The sequence below is a fragment of the Pempheris klunzingeri genome, chromosome 2 (genome assembly GCF_042242105.1).
Source record: "Pempheris klunzingeri isolate RE-2024b chromosome 2, fPemKlu1.hap1, whole genome shotgun sequence".
NCBI lineage: Eukaryota > Metazoa > Chordata > Actinopteri > Acropomatiformes > Pempheridae > Pempheris > Pempheris klunzingeri.
The window spans coordinates 23,101,217-23,128,365 of NC_092013.1; the positions used below are offsets into that span (position 1 = coordinate 23,101,217).

Below are 27,149 nucleotides of genomic sequence, written 5' to 3' on the forward strand. Positions count from 1 at the left end.
TCTGCTCCGGTTTACCTTCCAGTCTACTTGGTTCCTGTCCAGGCCCGGTCCGAGTGTGGAGAGGGAGCACAGAGCTCCGAGTCGGAGTCCGACTCCCCCTCTGCAATGTAGGGCCGGACGGTGGCACAGCGGGCAGCACCACCTTCTCCTCCTCCTCCTCCTCCTCCTCCTCCTCGTCCTCCTCCACCACCACCACCACCACCACCTCCTCCCCCTCCTCCTCGGTGGTCTCCCAGGTTGGCAGAGGATGAGTAGAAGCCGTTGTTGAGGAAGTCCAGGTTTTCTCTGGACTGGGAGATGGAGAAGCCGCTGAAGGAGCGCTCCAGTTCCTCGTGGTCCACAGATGGGATGGAGATAGAGGTGTCGCTGTCTGGCTTTACCTCCTCCTCCCCTCCTCCTCCTGCTCCTCCTCCTGCTCCTCCTGCTCCTCCTGCCCTGGTCCCGTTGGGCCCCTCTCCTCTCTTCTCTGGTCTCTCGGTCCCTCCTCTGTCTCCAGTGCTGTGTCGGTTCGATCGGTTCCCGCTGTGTCTCTCTCCAGCCGGAGGAGGTGGGAGTCGAACCAGTGACCCATCCCCAACCGGACTCGGAGTGTTGCCGTGGCTACGCTGGGGAGGGGGCGGAACCTGCTGGTGGAGTTGGGAGCTGATAGGCTGCCAGGAGGTGGAGGGCGGGCAGGTGGGGGTGTTGTAGTTCCTGTGTCCAGTGGAGCTGCTGGAGCGGACCATCTTTGTCACGTAGCGACTCTTCTCTTCCTGGTCCCCAGGCATCACCCTGCACAGCATGTTAACAACAAGAAAGCAAATGGTCAACATCCTATACAACAACAACAACGTTGATACTGGCTCTGTGGTTTCCCATTAACATAGACACTGACTGCATCTTGGAGATGGACTGGCTTTTCTCTAGATGATCCACTGGGCTGTGGTAGGGCGGAGCAGGGTCTGGCTCCTTGGATCCAAAGTAAGCATCGGTCTCAGCCTGAGGGATTCCCATTCGCTGGATGTAGATGTTTACCAGAAAGTCCAGCTTTCTCTCCATTGACAGAACCTGAGGGACACAAGACCAGCAGCGGACCAATCAGATTCAAGACTGAAGCTACAGCAGAAAAAAACTGCAGGTTCAGAGTTTAAGAGCCTTCAGCACTGCTCTGCTCAAAGTATTTTTAGCAACAGGTTACCTGCTTCTCCACCTTCCCCAACCGTCCCATCATGCTCGGGTCCTCAGGAAGTTCTTCATTCGCCGCTTTGGGACGGTCCTTGTCTGCGATTGGTGTTCCTCTGCCGACTATCTGATCCACTCTGCCAATCAGGAGACAGCACGAGCAATACTCAGAGCTCCAAGACGTCACACAGTAAATCAATACAGGTTTAGTCTGAGAAAGAGTTCAAGCACTAAGGGATGAATATCATGCAATGTTTTGAAACTGAGAAAAAGCTTTGAAAAGTTGAAACTCCGTGTTCGAATAGGCTGAAGAGAAATCTCTGCGAATCTCGTCCTCCTTTTTACAGCGTTTATCCAACACATTTTTAGAGTTTCAAATTTGTCACTGTTCTCCTGGATTAGTTTTGGTTTTGGCGTTTGAAATGGCAAAGATCTGAATTTTTTTTTATCAACATTATACAAGCCTTTAAAACTTAGCTTCAATCTTGCAAAATCTTAATTAGATTTCAAGCTTTCTTTCAGTTTCAAAACACGGCATGATATTCTAATTACTAATACTGAATAACATTAACGTTTTATCTTGTTCAAACCGATTTGTTACATGCAATAGGTGGAGAGGTCTTACCTTGACTGGAGGTTCTTGATGCGGGCCAGCATGTCCAGATGTCCGGCTGAATACTGTTCAATCACATCCATGACATCATAGGGACGGAGACTCTCCTTAAACTTCCTCTTAGACACCATGAAACGCATGATACTGAGAGAGGGAGAGAAAACAGGAAGTCAGCTGTCGCCCAACCTGTGAGGCCAGGAAGAGCTCAGGTGGTCTAGACTGGTGACTGCAGACCAGATTCATCTCACAGATCTATAGTCCTCTATTGACATTATGTCTGAACTGGTCTGAACTGGTGTAGACTAGATCAATCTCTCAGTCCTCCTACAGTTGGTCTGCACTGAAAGAATGAGCTGGTGGATCCGAGCAGCTGATATGACTTTCCTTGCAGGGTGTCTGGTCTCAGCCTTGGAGACAGGGCGAGGAGGAGAATCACTGGGTCCTTAATGTTGAAAAGTTTCAGCTGAAGTGGTTCAACATGTGATCAGGATCATCCCTGAGGAGGTGTCCAGGGTAACTCCAACTGGAGGAGACCTCGGGAAAGACCCAGAACATATTGGAGGGATTATATATATTCCATCAGTACTGGGAACACCTTGGAGACACCCAGGGGGAGCATTTGGCCGACCTTTCTAAAGCTTGAGATAAAGCTGAAGACCAGCTGAGGGCTACACAGACACGCTCACATAAATATTGTTTCCACAAACAGATATTTTAGTGTTTGAAAGTCAGGAAGGAGCAGAAACCTTACAAGTGAGTAAATACAACAGAAAACCTACTAAACCACTAGAGCTCTGCAGGGAGACCCTCACCCTGGCACATGCTCCTTTACTAAAACAAACATGGACGCCTACCAGCAGCTTGCAGTTACATTTGTGCTGAAAAGGCCAAAACAGGGGAAAAACAAGTGATATCATTGGTTGCCGACATCAGATGCAAATATCAAACATATTTACAAAAATCTCTCTGAGAACAGCTGGCAGCCACTTTAGATTAGATTCTTAATGTATCACACACTGTGACTTTGACTGTCAACACAAGCGGACCCATAGTGGAACAGACCTTGGCCAACTGGCTCCCATCAGTCGTCATAAATCCGATTCATCATCGCGGATACAGTCCTAATGTGTGGTCACACATTTAGTCCGCTGCTTATCCTGGACCTGGACCACCACCAGGACCAGGAATGACGGAAAATGGATGGATGGAACTGAGATCTTGGATCCCGACCAGCAAACACAGAGCCAGAGACAAAGTACACTAGCACTACATTTTTGAACATGCAGTATGTGCTGGTCTTTTTACACCGGGTTCAGAGAGAAGGCGGAGGCACTGCCATATGTCAAGCAGCAGCCTGGCTGTTCACACCGTGCTGCTCGGCAACTTATTGCACTCCTCTGCTTTTTGCTAATCACACGTAGAGCTGATCTTCTCTCTCTGTCTTTGTTGGTCCGTCTGCTTGTGTGTGTATGCGTGTGTGTATGATATTTGGAATAAGTGAGTAATTAAAAAGAAAAAAAAAATTACAAAGAGAAGTGACATTTCTTATAAATATGGCGGATGAGCAGATTTTGAAATGTTATGTGGAAAACTGGGGGAACTAAAACTCTAAAACTAGGAGAAGAGCAGGGAGAGGGGCAGAAAAATCAAAAGGGTTGGCAAGCATTGGGATGTATATTTTAGCATTCATCTGAATCAGATCATATATACATATACATATATATATATATATATATATATATATTACTGTATATTGTTTATAATAGTGTATCAGTGTGTTTTCTTGCTATTGCTGCAAATCGTGAGCTGGCATTTCCTGTACAAACAGCCCCGTTGGTTAAAGGATAACTCCGGCATCTTTAAACTAGGGACCCATTTTTACATATCTTGGGTTTGAAATGACTTTTCAGGACAAAAACTTTTGGACCTAATAAATCAAGTAAAACACCTCTGCCCTTAGCTGAGAACAGGTAGCGAACGAGCTGTAATGGCTGCAATATAATCCTTCAGGGCAAGTCTGTCCACTAGTCGAGTATGTCCACTAAAAAGGATCCCTGCAGAGATAGACCTGTAAGATCTGACACAACATTTATTTAACAAGAAACTGCCGTTGTATCACGTGACTCAAACCTACCAGATTCCATTGACAAAAACTAATTTTACCCTGCAGAACACAGTGGCTGGTCTACTGGTGCCTACATCTACATCTACAGTTTGTTTGTATTACTGTGTGTTACACAAATGTTGCGTTGGATCTGGACTAATTTTTAAAACACAAATAAACATACTGATCGAGACAGTGGTAGACCAGCAACTCCCCTGTAAAATTACTGCTTTTGCCAATGAAGTCTGGTGGCTTTGAACTGAGAAATATAACTGATATTTCTGGTTGAATAAAAAGGACCTTGCTACCTCTGTAGGGATCCTTTCTGTGATGTGGTCAAACATTTCAAATAACATTCTGAGCCTGTCAGTGGCATAAACAAGCACTGTTTGTTGGCATACTTTGATCTAGTACAATTGCCCTGAAGGATTACATTACAGCCATTGTAGTTTGTCCACTGCCTGTTCACACTGAGGAGATCTACTGGACCAATTCCAAAACTTTTTGCACCTTGCAGTCACTTCGAAAGCAAAATATATAACAATAGGACCCATGTTTAAAAATACCAAAGTTATTCTTTAACATGCAAGCTGAAGGCAGCGGCCAGCTCCTTGAGGTGCTTTGTGGCACCTCCCCTTCCTGTCTGAACCCAGTGTTAGAGTTTTGGGTTTGGTTTGGAGCTACTACTGTTCAGCTCCTCCAGAATCTGGCCCTGATCCCAGACTGTATAAATGAACTGTAAACTGTTGTTAGAGATCTGCTGGAGGCATGAATGAAAGGTATTACTAACAATCTGAATCTGAAACTTTAATTCCCAAATAACCATTAGGAGAGGAGCTGAAAGAGGACTGAACACTGCTCTCTAGGACAACAACACCATCAACAACAAGGATAACAATAATAATAATAATGATAATAATGAAAGAATGTCTTACCAAACAGCATGACAGAGGAACTTTTGTGGCAGACAAAAGAAACCAGTAAAACAACAGAAAATAATGAAGCTAACTGGAGGTCAGACTGACTGGTCTTACCCAACAGCTGATGGTGACCTTTGACCCTGGGGTGAACACAAATAAATTAAAAAAACAAACAAAAAAGTAATGTAAATAAAAGGCAGAATGAGTTCAGTGCATAATAACCAGCAAATAAACAGTGATTAAAGCGATGAATGATGAGCAGATAAACTGAGAAAATTAAAATGATTTTCTGGATGAAAATGAACACACAGTTCATACCAGATGGCTCTGATGGTGACCTTTAACCCCGGGGTCAGATCCTGAGGAACAAATTCACAGTGGCAGCTCTTGTTGTCATCGGCCATGTCTTCTCCTGGCAGGCTGGCCTCTGAAACAACAACAGCATGGTGTCTGAAGGACTGCGTCACTCTCAGCGCTCCCTGTCTGAAAACATGGCGCTGCAGCAGACTGTAGGCTACAGAACATCTGATCATGTCAGATCATACCACTGATGGTGGATTGGTACCAATGATTTACTGGGCAGCTTTAATCACCTGCTGCAGAGCCCTCCTTCATCTGCTGTGTACATCCCATTCTAATTTGTGATGTCTCCAGTCAGGATGCCTGTGAATCTTGCTGTCTTTCCATGACCAGTCTGTGATGCTGATTCCCTGGAACTTAAAACTCCAGCTCTATTGATTGTTGATTGATCTATTGTCCTGTGTGTCTTTGCCTCCTTTTTTTTAAAAATCAATGATCTGCTGATATTGAGCAGTAGGTTGTTACCTGTGCACCACTCTGCATGGTTGCCGATTGCCTCCCAATAAGAATTCTCATCATTCTCATCATTTGTAATTCGGGCATTGATGGTGGTGTCATCTGCAAACTTCACACCAAAATTGTGTCCACGTTGGTGCAGTCGTCCAAAACTCTTAACACCTTTGTAACTAATCAAATTACCCAAACCAGTGGTGATGAATGAACCTGAGGCTTTCAGAGCCGAGGGCCCCTGGGCAGTTTGGTTCCAGTACGGATGCTGATCCGGTTATATGTTAAAGGTATCATCTAAAATAAAGCTGCTTGTTCCTGTAATTCACAAGATCATTTTACCTCTTCATTACATCTACCCGTGGTGCATTATTCAAATAAGATAAGATTCATTTTCAGAGAGCAGCACCACTGCAGTCTCAAAGTTATTCAACCCCCTGAATAGAATCACTCATAACAGACTCATTTGCAAATCAGGAGTTGTCTCAAGCACATCTGATGCAACTAATGAGGCCCTTGATTAGTTGATTAGTTGTGGCATTTTGTGTTGAATTTGGAGAAACCACCTGTAATATTAGTTGTGTTGAGCTATTTAAATTGTTCTTGTTTCAGTTGTTCATTAAGCACAGCTGAGAGTTTGCCAATTCACCTAAGTTGCAAAGGGGGTTGAATAATTTTGACTGCAGCTGTATATAGGAAGTGGACACCGTGACATCACCCAAGAAGCCTAAAGTTTAGCATTTTGGCTTTTGCCATCTTGTTTTTTTTGGAGCCAGAAGTGACACTTGACTTGTTTTTGTCCACCCACAAGACCTGCCTCTGATTGGTTACACACTTATTAGGTGAATGTTTACTGAGATAATAAATCACCATAGACGTCCATACAATCAGACGTCTTCTTGCAACCAGTGGAGTCGCCTCCTGCTGACAATTTGAAAAAATGCAGGTTTAAGGCACTTCCTCGTTGACTTCAATTTTGAGACCCAGGAGTTACATCCACCTCTTTTTTACAGTCTGTGCCGGCAACTGAACACGGTTAAGCTCGGATCAGTTATGCTGTGATGCTGTAGCATAAAGCGCTGCATTGGGACCCATTGGTTCCCATGGGACACAACACAAATCTTGCAGGATTTGAACTTTGCGGTATGCAGGAGCAAGTGGTCAAAAAATAAGACCTCTGATTTTTTTCCAAATCAAAATTGTAGAGAGGAGTTCCTTTATGAGTGAGTTAAGGATCACACTGTCTTGAAATAACCGCTAGTTTATTTAGAACAAACTCCTTATGAATCGATCGGACTTTAAAGGGTTCCTCCCTTCATTGTCGTTGCCATGGATATACATATAAGGTATAGTGGCTCATAATGAACGGGATAATCATTTAAATAATTTACAAAAATCAAAGTGTTTTGTTTAAACAGAAACGGTTATTGGAGTATCTTTGGTTTAAATGCAGAGGAGAACATCATTTTGCTTTGTTAGGTATGCACTGGAGGACTGCATTGGGATGTTGAGGTACCCGCAAGACTTGACTGGACCATCTGGAATGCACACACTGCGAGAGCGGGAGGGAGTGGAGCACATACATTACAGGTGCAGGTGGTAATGGTAACAAATCCAGCTGGAGGGGGCTGGAGTGGGGTTAAAATAACCATCCTGCGCAGGACTCTAATGTAGCAGTGTCATCACAAGCTATTAAAAACCCTGAAGAAGACTTGGCTCAGTCCTTCAGTCCTCCACATCTATTAGAGTGTGTGTTTGTGTGTGCGTGCTTTAGTGTGTGAGTGTTAGTGTGTGTGTGCTGACCTGGGGAGTTCTTCTGCCTGAACTCTTCATCCTGCATCTCTATCAGCACTACAGAAGGAGGAGGAGGAGGAGGAGAGAGAGGAGACAAACCTTCATCAGAGGTATCATCACCACCACACAGAGATTAATTAGCACCTCTACGTGATTTTCACACTTGTTCTGGTCAGTTTATTCAAATCAAATCAAAGGGTCTCTTTCAACATCAGGTTCAGTCTCATCATCTTCATCATCAACATCATCAGAGCAGAAAACACCAACAAAGAAGAATCTTTACTGTCAGCTACTGAGCATTAGCACTAACGATGCTTGTAGACTTAAAGGAACAGTCCAGCATTTTATTACATCATCTCATTTTCTGTTATATGTCAGCATCGGATTCATCTTTAAGCCTAGCTTTGCAAAAACACTGGAAAAGGGGGTAACTTTAAGCCTAGCTGAGCAAAAAAACTGGAAACGGGGTAACTGTAAGCCTAGTTTAGCAAAAACACTGGAAACGGGGTAACTGTAAGCCTAGCTGAGCAAAAACACTGGAAACGGGGTAACTGTAAGCCTAGTTTAGCAAAAACACTGGAAACGGGGTAACTGTAAGCCTATCTTAACAAAAACACTGGAAAAGGGGTAACTGTAAGCCTAGCTGAGCAAAAACACTGGAAACGGGGTAACTGTAAGCCTAGTTTAGCAAAAACACTGGAAACGGGGGGTAACTGTAAGCCTAGTTTAGCAAAAACACTGGAAACAGGGTAACTGTAAGCCTATCTTAACAAAAACACTGGAAACAGGGTAACTGTAAGCCTAGCTGAGCAAAAACACTGGAGGCAGACCATGAAGACATAGTTTTCATAGTGCAATTATGGCTAAGAATCATGGGAGCTGTAGTTTCTGTGTCTATAACCAGTAAAATAACAAGGCCAATATCAGTTAAAACCATCCAGATAAACCGGCTAAAACAAATTAGATCCAGGTCAAACCAGTCAGAACCATTTCAGATCAGTTGGTCTGTTTCCTCTCCCTTACATCTTTCTCCCCTTCTTTCTTGTGGTTTGGTTGAATCTTTTGCTGTGTTCATACTATGAGCTACAAAGCTACGAAACAGCTACCGTGACCAGCTACACTGATGCCAATTTGCAGCTGAAGTGTTGCTCAAGCACTCGTTGTCATGGTTATCGTCACGGGTTTGAGTACCACATTAATTTCTGATAATCTTTAATAGCTTGTAAACGTGGTTTAGTAGCAATAAACAGAAGCTAATGTTTGCTAGCATAGCATCAGCTAGCCGAATAACACACTACCACAACTTCCCATTGACATTTAAAAATATGCATTTAAGACATGTACATTACATGAATGTTACTCCTGCAAAAGCTGCCAACCTCTGCCAAGCTGCATTTTTTTGTTAGTGTCAGTGAAGAAAACGGTCGGGTTAAATAACACAGGGAGCTGGCCAGAGGCCATTATGAAAGAAAAACATATTGTTGGTTGACACTTCACTGCATCATTGGAGCGCTGAAAACAGTTGAAAGTTGATGTGCTACAAATAAGGTTGACTTTATTTGTAGCGCATCACGCCCGTCATGCAGCGACAAGTGTCAGGCGTCAGTTTGTAGCTTCATGTCACTGGCTTTCATTGAAAATGACTTGTATAACAACACTTTGTCGCTTGTAGTGTGAACACAACATTAGATGTGTGTAAAAATGTTCATCTAGAGAGTATTATGCCGTCATAAACAATAGGAAAATTGTGTGAATCCATTTAGTTTAAGAAACTGATCTAATTGTTTCATTTATACTTGACAGCTAATGTTAATTGTTAAAAGCTAATGTGTAATTTACAGTATGATGTAACCTGCTTTCATTCATTTGGAGCCTAGATTAAATCTTTAAAGTTCTATAAACAAACAGGTCCATGTACAGAACATCTAGATCAGGGGCCCACAGGCTTCCTGGGAACCCTGGTGGTCTTACATCAATAGGATGAGCCTAGAATTGTTCCACAGATGACGGCAGGTAACAGAACAGTTTGATGTGTTTGCTTCACCTTCAGTTTTATGGTGTAGGCAGGTGCATTTGTAAACAGGACGTACATGTTTGACATGTTTTAAATGTTTTCACTGACATGTTTGATGTGTCTGGTGGTTAATTGTGTAGCTGCTCTGAATGTGTGGCTCAGCACAGACTGTCAGAGGGTGGAGACTGAATATGGTGAACAAAAATATCGTTTACAGTGACACATCTGCCTCCAAAGCACTCCATTAGACCTCAGAGCCTTAGTGTAAGATCAAAGGGGGATATTCAGTCGGTTGCAGATCACCATCAGGGGCAAACATTGTTGCATCACTGCATTTTTTAACGTCAGCAGGGCACTTAATGATACTACACATGTAAATGTAGTTCATCTGATCTGCATAAATGTGTGGACCTAAGGTTGATGTGCACTTGTGGTTGTTAAAGCTCAGTGTTTTGGGTGGGCTGTTCTGATTGGTCAGATTGAGTCCCCCTTACCTTCAGAGTTTTGGCGGGAAGCGGCTCCTCGGATCCTGAAGGCCTGTCTGGTTCTGCTACGCTCTCCGAAGCTCCAGCTCTTTGGAACCTTGCTGGGACTGTCCTCCAGACTGGGCTCCATGCTGGGGGACCGTCGCATTGCCTGGACACTCCCGATGCCTCCAGGAACTCCAGGACCCACACCTGGAGTGACGCCGGAGCCGACTGTAGGGACCACTAGAGACAGGAAGTAGGGAAGGAAAGGGTTACGTTTGGGACACATCAGAATCACAACCATTGTTTCTGCTGCATACTGGTTTGATGTCCTAGTTCATGTTGGTCTGACAGAGAACCGATCAAACCTTAGGCTTCATCTCCCATATCATAGGAAACATGTACAACAATAGCCTGATTGCACTATCAAACATAAAAAGCATTGGTTCTAACACGCACCGTGCTGAGGAGAACCTTTCCCTTTGGTTCCTGAACTCCTGGGAGATGAGAACACCCTCTCCTTCAGACTGACTTTCTGACTGCAGGGACAAGAGACAGTCAGACAGTCAGACAGTCAGACAGACAGACAGATTTAAAACATTTTGAGATCAAGAAGGAGTGTGGGAGAAAATGTCCTGAATGTCCTTTATAGTGAAAACATCCTCCCTGTTTGCTCCCTTTGTCAAACGTGATCTAAAATGGGACATTCCTGTCTTAATGTTGGATTCACAACAGGATGTTGTAGAGCAGGTTGGCCATTAATTGTGGGGTTGGTGGTTCCTCCAGTTTGTGTTTCCTCCAAGGAGTTACAGCATCTTGGGGTCTTACACCAGTAAGTGTCCACAAATGAGACAATCTAACCAAAACTGGCGATGTGTTCAGGTGCTCCTTATATTTGTACCCAAGCTGGACTCACTTACCCTCCCTGAAATTTGCCTCCAACACCTGAACTGGTGTTAAATCCCAGTGTTAAAAAAAAAGAGTTTACCAGCTGCTTGGTCAGTGGTCCAGTACTGGGTTAGTCCAGTACAGAGGTTTGGAAATGTCTGAGGTTAGAAATCAGGGTAAAGGATTATGAATCCTAGTCTAAATCTGACCACTGTGTGCTTTTATTAATCTTGTACATTGTGTTAAATCACACACCGAACCTGCCATTTTTATCTGCGACTGTCCAAGTGCTGATCATTTATCGGTGACGTGATAAATCAGGCATCACGCCTTCAAATCTGACGGAAACTCCCTCCGATTCATAATTCATTCAGGCTAAAAGCAGGCTGAATCTCTTTAGAGTCTGTCTGGTTTTACTTAGTATTAAAGACTCGTTTATAAGAGTGTGAACTGGACACTGACCCGGGAGATGGCTCAGGCTGGACGTCCTTTCTGCAGACAGACAGACAGACAGACAGACAGATTCGTCCTTATTGATGATTGATATCAAATGTTAAACAATTCAAGATTGATAGACATGCTTAAGCTGATTAGAAACAACAATACTGCAGTTGTTGTAGCAGTTTGTGTTTGTGATTTCCTGTTTTAAACGTTTCCAACCTGAACGAGAGTCCTGATTTGTTCTTGAGGTTTCTCAACAAATCCAACTGATTGAGAGGTGGAATCAACCTAGTGACACACACACACACACACACACACACACACACAAATGTATTCAAGATGAGGAGTTCTAATCTAAAAATCACACCGATAAGAATAACTAGAGAACATAATGTTTGCCTGTAGGTGGACAGGTGGACTCTCACCTGTACATGGGAACAGAGACGGTCCTCTCGTAATAATCCCAGGTTGACGTCAGATCGGTTCTGCTCAGGTTTGTGGCGTAAACCCTCCACGCCGCCTGTAGAGACAGAGAAGAGATGATTGTTTCCATGGAAACAGCTACAAACCAGACCCTGACAGAGGAAGGAAGCTGTTTTCAAAGCAATTTTCAAACTAAAAGCTCTACTCTGGAGATGTTAGACTTCAAAATGCTCACCCTTCTCAGTCATTTAAATCCTGTCCAGAGCAACGATCTTATATTTTAAAGTAGAGTTTTTTCCTTCAACTGCAGTTTGACTTTTGATTGAAAATGAAGGATGTCAAACGTGATTTTTTCTAATTTGATAGATGGAAACATGCTAACACCAAAATATGGGCTAATTTGGAAACCAATGTATCGACAGAAAAAACATTAAAGCCACGAGGAGAGCAAGACGCAGTAAAAGCTCATCAAATGTGCTGCTGTAATGTCAACTACAAGCAGGGACTGTTATCCTCTGTACAGTCCAGTTTTTTACCCCCTTCCTTTTAGCAGCGTAGCCATACAGACAACTACAGATGGATGGATTTATGGACGTTTAGCCAGAATGGACATCAGAGATGATATAAAAGTCAGTCACACTGAATGATATCAATGTGTATTTAGATTTGACTGGGATAAGACTCTGAGAGGGAGTGCTATTTTTAACTCAAACTCACCACACATTTTATTTGCTTCTCCTTCATCTCTCTGAAAAGAACAAGTGCTATCAGTGTTGGTTCACCTGTATGAGTCCAGCCGCTGGATTTCGTCTCTTCTCAAAGTGTTTCTGTCGGTGCTGCTCCTGGACCTTAAGAGCAAAACCAGAACCCAGGATCCCCTGAGAGACAGACAGACAGACAGACAGGTGAGCTGAGATGAACGAGGTAGAGGCTAATCTGTCTCAGTAAACTCTAGGTAAACACTAAAGTGACTCACAGCAGGCAGAGCGAAGAATGAAACTCCGATCAGAGTAAAGGTTGCAGCCAGGAGACGTCCATTCCAGGTGATGGGGAACTTGTCTCCATAACCGATGGTTGTCAAGGTGATCTGACAGAGACGGAGACAGACCGATCAGACCGTCTGAGGAGGAGACAGTAGGCTTTTCTCCATACAAAGTGCGCCAACTTCAGACGACTTTGAACTTGTCAACTTGTCTTACAGTCGGGAGGACGCAGAAAGATCAGTTTGTAACTGAGATATCAGCTCAGCTTCAACACACCTGAATCTGACTGTACTGTGACATCATCATCTCAGCTCATAGGTGCACTAACAGAGTCCGAAGAACAAAACAACCTCACTGACAGTGATGATGTGCAGTCAAAAGATTCCCCTGTCATCCAATCTCTAATATTTATTGAAAACAGAACTAAATCTAATACAGACAGCGTTCCCTCTGTTTGTTTTAATGTATACATATCTATTGATTGGTATGTAAATGTGTCGACATCAGTACAAATGCAGAGTTCAAAGCTCACCAGAACAGCTCTACTGTCAAACTGTCCAATTAAACATGACGCTTCACTTTACCCTACCCAACTAAACATTAGATTTGCACTCTGAAACCAAAATGTATCTTCCAAAAGTTCTTTTATTTTCTGTTTTAAACTCTACTGACACATGAGAGCCAAAGAGCTGCTCGCCTTTGGTTTCAGGCACATTCACATTATGTTATGTCCTGTTAGAAGTTGGTACAGCCAGAGGGCACAGCGGTAATTAAATCCCCAAGACCTAATAACATTTTAGATGCATTAACTGTGTCATGACACCCGTCAGTGTGCGCTTATCAGTGTGTATTCTAAGTGTGTTTTGTCTCACCAGTCCCCACCAGAGGGCGTCTGCATACGTCTCAAACTGCTCATTGTCTTCTTTTTCTGCCAGATAAACTAGGAAACTGGCCAGGATGAGACAAAGGAAGCCGATATACCACGCTGTGATCAACTCCTGCAGAGATAATACAGAGACAGAGAGAGAGAGAGAGAGAGAAATAAAGAGACATAAAAATATTTTGAGCGAGAGACAGGCATTATAACACAGAATCATGAACAGAAGTTAACAGAAGTTCAGCCACTGAAGGAGGATGGAGGCGTAATCAATAACTCTGATCGATACAGTCCAGGATCAATGAAAACGATCAGATGTCAAGCTCCCTGTCAGGAAAACGACACCAATAAACCTATGCAGCTGACACAGTGAAACACAGTGACACTACTGCACGGGTTGCTACTCACTTAGCCTTGAGAGGACTTGCAGCAAAGGATCAGGTGTAAAATGTTGGTGTCATAGTTGACTGTGACACCTTTACTCACATACACAAATACTCTGACTTTAAACTACAAAGCCACATAATAAGCAATTAGCAATTACCAAATAATGACACCTGGAACATCAGACATCTGTCACTGGCATATTTGCCCATTCAAATCCATAGTATATCGCATAAGTCCTTAGTTGTCTGTAACCTGTCCATGTAAGACCACTATTATGTGTGTATATCTGTGTGTTAGTCCATTGCTCTGCTGTTCAAAGCTAACCTCTGCTGTCCCTGAGTCCCACAGATCCCTTCTATCCAGCAGTCAAGAGATGCACGTGTCTGAAGGGACAGGGCTTAACAGGCTCAGTCAGCTGCCTCCTGAAGCACGCACAGCTTAGTAATGGGCCTTTGAACGATGTATTGGTTTTAACCATAGAGTATATACAGTATAAATATGGACAACATGACTACTACCCAGAAGTGCAGCTGGTGGCTGGCTGTCGTATAGGTCAGAAACCCAGCCTCCTTATGTAAGCAGATGGAACATAGGCCATCCATCCATCCATCCATCCATTTTCAACCGCTTATCCGGGGTCGGGTCGCGGGGGCAGCAGTTTTAGCAGAGATGCCCAAACTTCCCGGGCCCCAGACACCTCCTCCAGCTCATCCGGTGGGACCCCGAGGCGTTCCCAGGCCAGCCGAGAGACATAGTCCCTCCAGCGTGTCCTGGGTCTTCCCCGGGGCCTCCTTCCGGTGGGACATGCCCGGAAAACCTCCCCAGGGAGGCGTCCAGGAGGCATCCGAAACAGATGCCCGAGCCACCTCAGCTGGCTCCTCTCGATGTGGAGGAGCAGTGGCTCTACTCCGAGCCCCTCCCGGATGGCCGAACTCCTCACCCTATCTCTAAGGGTGAGTCCGGCCACCCTGCGGAGGAAACTCATTTCGGCCGCTTGTATCCGAGATCTTGTTCTTTCGGTCATGACCCAAAGTTCATGACCATAGGTGAGGGTAGGAACGTAGATCGACCGGTAAATCGAGAGCTTTGCCTTTTGGCTCAGCTCCCTCTTCACCACGACGGACCGATACAGCGACCGCATTACTGCAGACGCTGCACCGATCCGCCTGTCGATCTCACGCTCCATCCTTCCCCCACTCGTGAACAAGACCCCGAGATACTTGAACTCCTCCACTTGAGGCAAGGACTCTCCACCGACCCGGAGATGGCAAACCACCTTTTTCCGGTCGAGAACCATGGCCTCGGACTTGGAGGTGCTGATTCTCATCCCAGCCGTTTCGCACTCGGCTGCAAACCGCCCCAGTGCACACTGGAGGTCCCGGCCTGACGAAGCCAACATGACAACATCATCCGCAAAAAGCAGAGATGCTATCATGCGGTCCCCAAACCGGAGACCCTCCGGCCCCTGGCTGCGCCTAGAAATTCTGTCCATAAAAATAATGAACAGAACCGGTGACAAAGGGCAGCCCTGCCGGAGTCCAACATGCACCGGGAACAGGTCTGACTTACTGCCGGCAATGCGAACCAGACTCCTACTCCGGTCGTACAGGGACCGGACAGCCCTTAGCAAAGGGCCCCGGACCCCATACTCCCGAAGCACCCCCCACAAGATGCCACGAGGGACACGGTCGAATGCCTTCTCCAAGTCCACAAAGCACATGTGGACAGGTTGGGCAAACTCCCATGAACCCTCGAGCACCCGATGGAGAGTGTGGAGCTGGTCCAGTGTTCCGCGACCAGGACGGAACCCGCATTGTTCCTCCTGAATCCGAGGTTCGACTATCGGCCGTATCCTCCTCTCCAGTACCCTGGAATAAACTTTCCCGGGGAGGCTGAGGAGTGTGATCCCCCTATAGTTGGAACACATCCTCCGGTCCCCCTTCTTAAAAAGAGGGACCACCACCCCGGTCTGCCACTCCAGAGGCACTGTCCCCGACCGCCAGGCGATGTTACAGAGACGTGTCAACCAAGACAGTCCCTGTACATCCAGAGACTTGAGGTATTCAGGGCGGATCTCGTCCACCCCTGGTGCCTTGCCACCGAGGAGCTTTCTGACCACCTCGGCGACTTCGGCTTGGGTGATGAACGAGTCCACTTCTGAATCCCCAGCCTCTGCCTCCTCAATGGAAGACCTGGCGGTGGGATTGAGGAGATCCTCGAAGTATTCCTTCCACCGCCCGACGACATCCCCAGTCGAGGTCAACAGCCCCCCACCCTCACTGTAAACAGTGTTGGTGGGGTACTGCTTCCCCCTCCTGAGGCGCCGGACGGTTTGCCAGAATTTCCTCGAGGCCGACCGGTAGTCCTCCTCCATGGCCTCCCCGAACTCCTCCCAGGCCCGAGTTTTTGCCTCCACAACCGCCCGGGCTGCAGCACGCTTGGCCTGCCGGTACCTGTCAGCTGCCTCAGGAGTCCCACGAGCCAATAAGGCCCGGTAGGACTCCTTCTTCAGCTTGACGGCATCCCTTACTTCCAGTGTCCACCACCGGGTTCGGGGATTGCCGCCACGACAGGCACCAGAGACCTTACGGCCACAGCTCCGAGCGGCCGCGCCGACAATGGAGGTGGAGAACATGGTCCACTCGGACTCAATATCTCCAACCTCCCCCGGGATCTGTGAGAAGCTCTCCCGGAGGTGGGAGTTGAAAACCGCAGCGACAGCGGGTTCCGCCAGACGTTCCCAACAGACCCTCACGATACGCTTGGGCCTGCCGAGTCTCTCCGGCTTCCTCCCCTGCCAGCGGATCCAACTCACCACCAGGTGGTGATCAGTTGACAGCTCAGCCCCTCTCTTCACCCGAGTGTCCAGAACACACGGACGGAGGTCAGATGACACGACAACGAAGTCGATCATCGACCTCCGGCCTAGGACGTCCTGGTGCCACGTGCACCGATGGATGCCCTTGTGCTCGAACATGGTGTTCGTTATGGACAGTCTGTGACTAGCACAGAAGTCCAACAACAGAACACCACTCGGGTTCAGATCGGGGAGGCCGTTCCTCCCAATCACGCCTCTCCAGGTCTCACTGTCGCTGCCCACGTGGGCGTTGAAGTCCCCCAGTAGAACAATGGAGTCCCCAGTCGGCGCACCATCCAGCACCCCTCCCAGGGACTCCAAGAAGGCCGGGTACTCTGCACTGCTGTTCGGCCCATAGGCCGAGACCACAGTGAGAGACCTGTCCCCGACCCGAAGGCGCAGGGACGCGACCCTCTCGTTCACCGGGGTAAACTCCAACACATGGCGGCTGAGCTGTGGGGCTATAAGCAAGCCCACACCAGCCCGCCGCCGCACACCGCGGGCAACACCAGAGAAATGGAGAGTCCAGCCCCTCTCGAGGAGCTGGGTTCCAGAGCCCAAGCTGTGAGTGGAGGTGAGCCCGACTATATCTAGCCGGTACCTCTCAACCTCCCGCACAAGCTCCGGCTCCTTCCCCCCCAGCGAGGTGACATTCCATGTCCCTACAGCTAGAGGCTGTCTCCGAGGCCCAGGTCGTCGGGGCACTCCGCCTCGACCGCCACCCGTGCCACATAGCACCCGACCCCTACGGCTCCCTCTGCGGGTGGTGGGCCCACAGGAGGTCGGACCCACGTCATCTATTCGGGCTGGGCCCGGCCGGGCCCCGTGGGCAAAGGCCCGGCCACCAGGCGCTCGCATGCGAGCCCCAGCCCCGGGCCTGGCTCCAGGGGGGGGCCCCGGCTGCGCCGTACCGGGCGACGTCACGGTCCTTCGTTGTCTTTTCTTCATAGGGGTTTTTGAACTGCTCTTAGTCTGGCCCGTCACCTAGGACCTGTTTGCCTTGGGAGACCCTACCAGGGGCATAAAGCCCCAGACAACATAGCTCCTAAGGATCATACGAGCACTCAAACTCCCCCACCACGATAAGGTGGCAGCTCAAGGGGGAGATAGGCCACACTAATAAAATCAAGTAGATGTTGAACGAATTGTTCCCAAAGATGGTTTTAATAAATTATGATATACAAAGGGATTTTACATCAGGATTGACAGCTAACAATAATCTGAAATTCAGGCAGATTAATTGCAGATTAACTGTGCGGAGGATGCTACCAGCTCAAGATAGCAGTACCTTAATTGGGATAATTTGGATTCATTTTTGTATAGTGGAGATGTATCGTCTATCTTTATATACAGTCAATGGTTTGAACCAAGGCACTTCAGAAAACTGCTTTCCCTTCAACCTCGACTACACATCTTAGGAGCCAAGAGTTTCTTAGTTGTCATCAACAATGACACCAAGATCTCCAGAGGTGAAATTCCTTTTTATGTTATGTATGTATGGCAGCAAGATATTTCGCCTGCCTCCACCTCCTCCATGACAAAAGGTCTTCTCTTGGGAACAGTCCAGTGGCCCATTGGACTGGATTTCTTTTTAATTGAAGTAAATGATTAGGACTTAAGGGCTCAAGGTCATTTGTGTCAGTCATCAGTGTTGTGATTGGCCTATCCATCATGATTGTCTCGACTGGGCCCTGAGCTTACAGGGTAATGGCTCATGATCTGCAAAAGACTGTCAAAGATGCTAAGTGGGGATATTGGGATAAAGTGGAAGCCAAATTCAAAGAGGGCAACCCCGGGTGAGTGTGGAATGGACTATGCACCATTATAGATTTAAAAAGCAAGCCCCGCTTATAGACAAGAGTGGATTCCTCTGGTTGGTTAACTTATGTCTTTTATGCACGCTACAGTGCTAACAACTCTAATAACAGCCACCTTTCCATTGTAGCTGCTGAGAATGCTGCTATAAGCGGGACCCACAATTCTCTGTCACTGAGAGGAGGATCCTAGGGTGGGCAAAAAGCAGGAAAGGTGCTTGTCCAAACAGTATCCCTGGCCAGGTACTGAAACCTTGGCCCAAGTTGCCTTTCCCCCATGTTTCAAGCAGACCATCATGATCCCTGTGCCATCATGCCAAAATGACCATCGCCCAGTAGCCCTGACATCAGTGGTGATGAAGTTCTTCAATAGGCTGGTGAAAGACTACTCATCTGCTCTGCTCAGCTCATTTCCTCCAGTTAACCCACAGAGCCAGAAGGTGGGGAGATAATGCCATTTCAAACCTCCTGCACACCACCTTCTATATACTGTTCATTAATTACAGCTCAGTATTCAACAATGGTTTGGGTGGGCGGACTGGCCTAAGGCTCGCTACAGCTCAACAGAGGTGCTCCCCAAGGCAGCGTCTCGAGTCCCCTGCTGTACAACATCAATACCCCCCACCATCAAATTCGGGGACACCACAGTAGTGGTAGGCCTGATCATCTACAAAACACACAGATGTAACCTAAACAGGTAGATGACCAGTCTGACAACCTGAATCTGAACGTCAGCAAGATAATGAAAATGGAGGTGAACAGCAAGTCAGCAGATATACCATGTTTAAGATCAACAGAGAACCTGTGAAGAGGGTCTCCAGCTACAAATACCTAAGTGTGCACATCACTGAGTAACGCCCCTGACCTCTTCACACCTAGCACACACTCAGAATATCCAAACAGAGGCTCTACCTCCTCTGACAGCTGCGAAATTCAAGGTTACATCCTCCGTCCTGTAGACCTTGTACTCTTCGGCTGTGGAGAGCGTTCTGACAGGCAGCATCACCATCTGGTACAAGAAGTGCTGTGCCTGTGACGGCAGCGCCCTACAGAGAGTGGTACGTTCAGATACCGGAACACCTCTCTCTACCCTGTGCAGCATCCACACCAGGATGTACACATATACTTATTTTATTGATCCCTCTGATATCTTCACACAGTGTACTGAGCATCTCCTTTACTTTGTATCTCAAAAAAAGAACCTTGAACAGTTTGTTTCTTCAAAAAGAGTAGAAAAGCTTTTTGACTACTCTAATTAACCTGTCCCACACTCCACCACGGTAAGCTCCTGTAGAAGGGTTGAATGTCAAATCAATTCCTTTTTAGAGGAGTGTTTTTTGGTTTTCTCCATTTGTGAGCAAATGAAGTTGGTGCCTCGATCTTATCTGATGCTTATTATTTGAGCCTCGATGACAGTTTATATGAATCTGTCCTCTGCCATGGCAGCATCAAATAGGGGATTATCTGGATCAATTAGTCTTTTGTCCTCAATTTACCAATTCAGTTCAATTAAGAAGCATTTACTTGATGCAAAGCATTCGTTTAGGCTTAGTTAATTTATTATTCATGAACATTTTGAAAGCCTCCTACGAGCAGATCAATATTTTTCCCGATTCATATCATGTTCCATAAACATCTAGATATCACTGGATTTCCCATCTTGTTCTGAAAATATTCAATTAAAATGCGTTCTTTCCATTGTTTCACCAAGCAATCACAGTGAATACAGCATTTCATCCATTATTTGCCAGCGTGGCCTGCTCAGTGCTGTAATCCATGCAAATCCTCCACTTGTCCCACAGAGTTTTATAATCCAGTTTGCACAGTTTGACTAAATGTTGTGATTTCTTCACAAATTAAAAAAAAAAGCCACAGGCCTTTGTCGGGGGTGGGTTATTGTGGTTTCTGACTCGCCTACACTTTTTTCGTGGCAATTCTTGCTACTTTGCATCACATCATACTTATACTTATCTTGAAGTTCTTAACTCATTAGACCCATATACATCAGACAATTAATGAAACGATAATAACCAGATGTTTCTGACGCTGAGCCGGTCACATCTGAACACATCCGTTTTAAACAAGCAGACGATGCTAACGTGAAATGTTAAAAGTTCACAAATGTCAGATTTTCTGTTTCTCTCTTTGCACCCTTCAGCAGATATTTTAACTGAAACCCGTTAAATTGTAGCGATGAAAGTAGTAAAAATGTTGGTTAGTTAATATGTCATTTAAAAGAAAAAGTGGGCTGAAATGTCAGTGTGAGTGCAAGAGATGAAAGGAGTTGCACCATCAGTTAAAGAATAAAAAATCAATCCAGGTGTCAGCTGACATGTAATAGATGAAAGTCTGAAGGGTTCATTTATATATAAGTGAGGAAAGCAAATGTGATATGTTAAGTGATCTGCCAAGACGAGTATCAGCTCAAGTGTGGAAACGAAAGCAGTTGAAGTGTCACAGTGAAAGGTGGGGAAGTACTGAGAGAGGGACTAACAGTGTTTCAGTCTTTTCATGGAATTTGAAAATAACATCAATAAAGCTGAAACTGTTAATTTATCAATCAACAAAAGATTAATAAATAATTTTTATCGGGACTCAGGGCTTGGATTGTTGAAGAAATATGCCTGACACATAATTTCTCTCTATTTCTTATCAGAGTAAATGGAATTTCTTTGGGTTTTGGTTGAACAAAACAAGACATCATGTTGGACTGAGACATTTTAACTGTTTTATGATATTTATGACACAAACAGTGAAGTAATTTGCTGATGAATTGAGAATGAAAACAGCCCTCAGTCGCAGCCCTACAGACAGATGGACAGGTATTTTCCAGGTTACCTTGCTGTGGGCATAGACGACTGATCCCAACAGTTTCCATGTTCCTCCCCGTCGGTCCATCCTGATCATTCTCAGAATCTGAAGGAAACGAAGTGACCTGATGGCTGATGTGGCAAAGACATTCCCCTGAGTCCCTGCAGCCAACACTGAGATGGACGCTATCAACACCATGATGTCTGCAGACAGCCAGGTCACAGAGACACAGACAGACAGAGAGAGACAGGCACAGGGAGACAGACAGATGACTATAATGTCTCACATCATCCATCTGTTTTAAACATTAACAATAAGTGTTGTTAAGGACATCAGACTCACCAGTCTGAAGGTAAATAAAGTGGTATTTAAGTGTAACGCTAACGAAAGTGTTGTTTACGTTGTTTAAGTCTGAAGGTAAATTAATTGTTTTTAACGTCTGACGGTACAATAAGTGCTGCAAAAGTCATCAGACTCTCCTATCTGAGAGAAAATTAAGTTGTTAAATGCATCAGATGCACCAGTCTGACAGTAAATTAAATAACAAGTGTTGGTAAAGTCATTAGATGCACCAGTCTGAGTAAATAAAGTGTTATTTCAGTCTGAGGCTAATTAGAAGTGTTGTTTAAGTCATCAGACTCACATGTCTGAGGGTCGATGAAGTGTTGTTTAAGTCATCAGACTCACATGTCTGAGGGTCGATGAAGTGTTGTTTAAGTCATCAGACTCACATGTCTGAGGGTCGATGAAGTGTTGTTTAAGTCATCAGACTCACATGTCTGAGGGTAGATGAAGTGTTGTTTAAATCATCAGACTCACATGTCTGAGGGTAGATGAAGAGTTGTTAAAGTCATCTGACTCACCGATGACACAGAAAGGTTTTCTGGCAAATTTGAGTCGTCCTCTCCATCCTCTGTACCGACAGCAACAACCGGCAGCCCAGATTCTCACCATGTACTCCACCCCAAACACCACAATGGTCACCACTTCCTGTTACACAAAAACAACAACACACTGTTACGAACCAACCAGGGCTGCAAGTGTTTATCCTTTTAATAACTGATCAATCATTTGGTCTATAAAACATCCGACCACAAGTTCCCATTCAGAACCCAAGTTAAGTGGTGTGGAAAGTGGCTTAATGACTGCGAATTGTTCAAGTGGAAGAGGCCATCTTAAAAAGGGAAAACCCACAGCTTATGTTGAGCAGAACCTTTTCTCCTCTGCATGATTCAAGAGTGTTCTTGTGCTTTGCTTTTAAAAAGGCCCCATATTATCAAAAATGCACGGTTAATGTCTTTTCAACATAAATGTGTGTCCCTGGTGAGTCTAGACACCCTCAAACTATGACAAAAGACCATCCTCTCTCTTTATCTCCGGCTCCACCTTTCAGTAAATGTGTGTGAAAACATGCCGTTTAGATTTGGCTCCCCTTATGATGTCATAAGGGGAGCCAAATCTAAACAGAATGTAAAATCTAAACTTTAAACATGTTTAAATCTGGGACTTTTAATTCAAGGAATTATCTGAGTTATTTGTTTTCTACACATTGGAGAATAAAATTTTAACTTCTTTTGAACCTTTTATTTTCACCACACGATCAACACTTTAATGTGTGTGTCCCTGTGTGTACTTTTATTCTTGTATTACCTACTTGATGGGGACCATTAGGTGGCATTGTGGACCCCACTTAGTGTGGGTGACAGTATGGTTAGGATGGGGAATAGGTTTGTATGTAGTTACAGTACACACTGTGACAATGGGAAGTCCCCACTAAGGTAGGTAGATGTACATGTGCATGTGTGTTTATACATATGTTCAACAGTTTACTGTGACAAAAAACTGAGAAAAGAAACAACTTCTCACATTTGAGAAGCTGCAATATGTACATTTTCTGCATTTTTCTGCATTAAAAATGGTTAACACAATGAAGTGATTATGAAAATAGCTGCCGTTAAGCTGTCAATTAATCCATTTATCAATTAGTGGTTGCACATTTACAACCAGCTGACTGGTGTGAAATCAAATCTGTCATAACATGATGTAAACTGAGGAGTTTAAAAATATCAAACTACAAAAACAGAGGACAAGAACCTAAAAACATTATAAAAGATTCTATTTTAAGAATGCATTCAGACCTCAGATCAATGTGTGTCTCTCTGATCTGAAGATGAATGATGAGTATTTTTAACACCATGAGTCGTGCAGAGTTTACCAGAATGTAAAGAGCGTCCTCCGAGCTCTTCTCGTACTCTTTGATCGTCGAGAACACAGACAGAACCAGACAGGAGAACACCAGCAGGAACCTGAACAGAGAACACACATTAAACGCACACTGGACTCTCTGTTCCTGCTTCACTCTCAGGTTTCTGAACACTGACCACATATCTGTGTTTCATGGGGAGGACTGAGACTGTGACACCTGATCTGAGATCTTGTCTTCAGTTATTGATCTTCAGCTGTTCCTGTAAGCTGTCTGAAATAAGAGCGCTCTGCAGTAGGCTATTTACTTTGATTCATCCATCAAGTTTATATCAATCAATAATCATTAAGATGTTGTTTCGGAGAGATCAGTTATGATGCATTCAGCTGTCAGGTTGTTTTAACGATTAAATCTGCATGATTTTATTAGACACTTCACTTTTTAATAACATTTCTGTTTATTTCTGATACTGTAATATATATATTGTTTATTTCTGTCTCGTGCTGTTGCTGTCTCAACAATTCAGACTGAATTTCTGTCTGTACAGGAGGTGGGGGGATTTTAACCCAATACGATGACAGATAAAATTATAGCCATCAGGAGACTAAGACCCAATAAAAGCTTGCCAAACTTGCTGTTGTACGGTAGCTCCAGGTGCTATTCTCTTCTCAGCCCTGTATTTTTGGTCAATATTTGTTTACAGTGTCACCATTCAAAGCATGCTCTATTAGTTATTAGCAGTTCTTGTTTGTAGAGTACCCATGGATGTACATTTAACTCTCACTGGATTACATTAATCCTGAAGAAAACATAAAACTCTCTCATGCAGTATCTTTGCCCCTGAATAAGCTCTCTTTTGTCTTTGTTCTGCTGAATGTCTTTTTGTTACAGGTGCGTGCTGAAATAAGATAGTGAACATTTGATGATTAGCAGTAAAAACAAAGTACAGCTGAGGCTGTTAGGAGTGCCATTAGTTTTGTAGTATTGGACATGTTGACGTGATGATGATGATGATAATGATGATGATGGCACTAGATGAAAAGTTAGAGGATCACCAAAGTTCAATGCATCCTGACGATAACATGAATGTGTGACCCAAATTTCATCACAATCCATCCAGATTGTTGTTGATATTAGTCTGAACCAAAGTGGTGAACAGATCAACATTAGTATCCATATATACAGAATTACAGACAGGTGTAAAGACAGGTGGACAGACGGGTGCGTAGTCCGGTGTAATGTATAAGCAGGTATTTACACATAGGCGTGGTAGATGAAGGCCCATCCTCGAGGTCTCTCCAGAACATTATACAGGAAATTCTGCAGTCGTCTGTAGAGAGCGTTTCGCTTCGGAGGTTTCTTTCCTCCAGAGACACTGCTGCGCTGCCGCCGAGGACCCTCCTCCCCACCTGAACACAGGTCAATATTTACTGATACACACCAATACTCAAGCACTAACACTAATATTCACACACACCAGCTGTCAAACTGCTGATGTTTCTGTTCTGTTCAAAGTTGTTTGACCTTTAATCATTATGTGAAATAAGAGATGTTAAAGGATCTGTTTTATTTATATATTGTTCTTTTAGTCAACAATATATTCCATAAAAACACCCAAACCATCAGTTTTTGTTAAATTTGGTGTCCCTCAGGAGTCCATTTTAGATCTTGTTTTGTTTCTAACATAAATAAATGATAAAGTAAATGTTTTAAACGAAAATGATGACATCAGTATCATAAATTGCCACAGAAACTTAACATCAAACAATTATTTTCATATTTGATTATTCTGTCTTCTTCATTTATGAATGTATAGTTAGTATTTCCGTTTCAGAGTCCAACATCCTTAAATTTAAATTTGTTCTATCCAGCCAACAATAGTCCAAAACCCTAAAATATTCAGTTTACTGTGACACAGAACAGAGAAGTCTTTGCCAAAAAACAGACTTGATCTGCCATAAAATATAGTTTTTAACAGAAATATCATTTTAATCGCGTGTCCATTATGTCATCTGAAAGTACACTGACTAACATAGTATTTAGCAGCTAATTAGGCACCGAGAGGCAATAATAATAATAATAATAATACAGGACATTAAAGTTAAGAATAAGAACTACATCTGCCAAGCGTGCAGCCTTGATTATGTACTTCCAGTACCTTCTTAAAATAAAATATCCCTTGAAGTGTTGAAGTTGAAGAATAAAAACTAGATACAGTATCAGTAGGTGAGTGGAGGCTGAAAGCAGCTGAAATTGGTACAATTCAACCTTGTTTAATCTCTCGGTTTAAACTTTTTACAGTGCTCACAACAGTGCAACAGCAAAGCTCTGTGGTGTTTTTAATGGACAACAATAAAGTTCTATGGTACAGAGGAAATACACAAAATACTGAACAAATAATGGTTCGAATACAAAGCAACATATGAGAGCCATCAGCCACCACTTTTAAGAATAACCTACACAAAATGACTCCTCATTGGGTCCAAACATTCATTTTTAGATGTGAAAAAGTTCCTTTTTTTGTTTTAACCAGTGAGCAGATGGGATGAACGTGTCTGGATCTAGTTCTCATGTTCAGTCTGCAGATCGTCAGAAGAGCCTCCTGTTTACTGCTGATAATATCTGAAGCCTCAATAATGTGGTCCTATATAACACACACACACACACGCGCGCGCGCAAACAATACAGACACACAAATAATCCGTTAATTCGCCAGCAGCTGTTGCCCGTTTCGGGTGTTTACCTGCTATGAGCAGAGCTCCGTCTCTGCTGGATTCGGTCCCTCCGGCCTCCAGACCCACAAAGCCGACCTTAAGCTTCTTCTGGTCGGCCTGCGCTCCGGGGAACACCCCGCCGTTCCGGGATTTCTGCACCATGACGGAGAGGCGCGACCTGCACCGACCTGCCCAGCTACTGCCAGCCCGCAGATAATGTGCCGAGGCCGGCCAGGCCCGGCGGGAGCATCGCTGCGGCGGAGGAGGAGGGAGAGAAGAGAGGGTGGAGAGGAGAAGAGGAGGATGAGGAGGAGAGGAGGGAGGAATGGAGGAAAATAAAAACCCGCAGAGGGCAGATTGGCTGATCAGCAGGTTTTTTTCCTCCTCACCGACTTCCCGCACAAAAAGGAAATGGAATGACGTCACCGGCGGTTATTGATCCAGTTTACAGGTGGAAAAAAAAACCATTGATCAGATGATCAGAGAAAAGCAAAGGCAGAGTGAACAGATCAATGTATGTGTGTGTATTATCATCTCTGCCCGTCACCACGGTAACCGGATGATCTGAGGGTGGTAACTATGACAACCAGAGGAGACCAGCAACCTAAACACAAAAGGATACAGGAGAGAGAGGGGGAGGAGGAGGAAAAGGAAGAGGGGGGAGAGTAGGAAGTGAAGGAGGAGAGAGAGGAAGAGGAGACAGTGAAAGAGGAGAGTAAGAGGGAAGGAGGTGGAGAGAGGAGGAGGTAGTACTGATCGATGACATCAGGAGGATCAGTTTTGATTGGATCATTAATTGTATGAATTATAGAATGATGATGTTCTTGTGGTTTGTTGTCAGGGACGTCTTCCACGAATCAGTCAGCTGGTA

The 27,149-nt window shown here is 44.8% G+C and overlaps 1 protein-coding gene across 1 annotated transcript; it reads right to left on the bottom strand.

Annotated features, from left to right (window-relative positions):
• Positions 1-26,440, bottom strand: kcnq2b (potassium voltage-gated channel, KQT-like subfamily, member 2b). Its single transcript, XM_070842078.1, has 20 exons — positions 26,308-26,440; positions 24,823-24,973; positions 23,577-23,667; positions 22,225-22,351; positions 21,389-21,564; positions 13,488-13,613; positions 12,609-12,719; positions 12,415-12,510; positions 11,635-11,729; positions 11,429-11,497; positions 11,231-11,260; positions 10,340-10,419; positions 9,908-10,123; positions 7,409-7,456; positions 5,117-5,225; positions 1,787-1,918; positions 1,178-1,298; positions 875-1,047; positions 206-771; positions 1-142 (listed from the first exon to the last, which is right to left on the bottom strand). The coding sequence occupies exons 1-20, from the start codon at positions 26,438-26,440 to the stop codon at positions 24-26; spliced, it is 2,769 nt and encodes a 922-aa protein (XP_070698179.1). The 3' UTR covers positions 1-23.
• Positions 26,441-27,149: the final 709 nt, after the last annotated feature.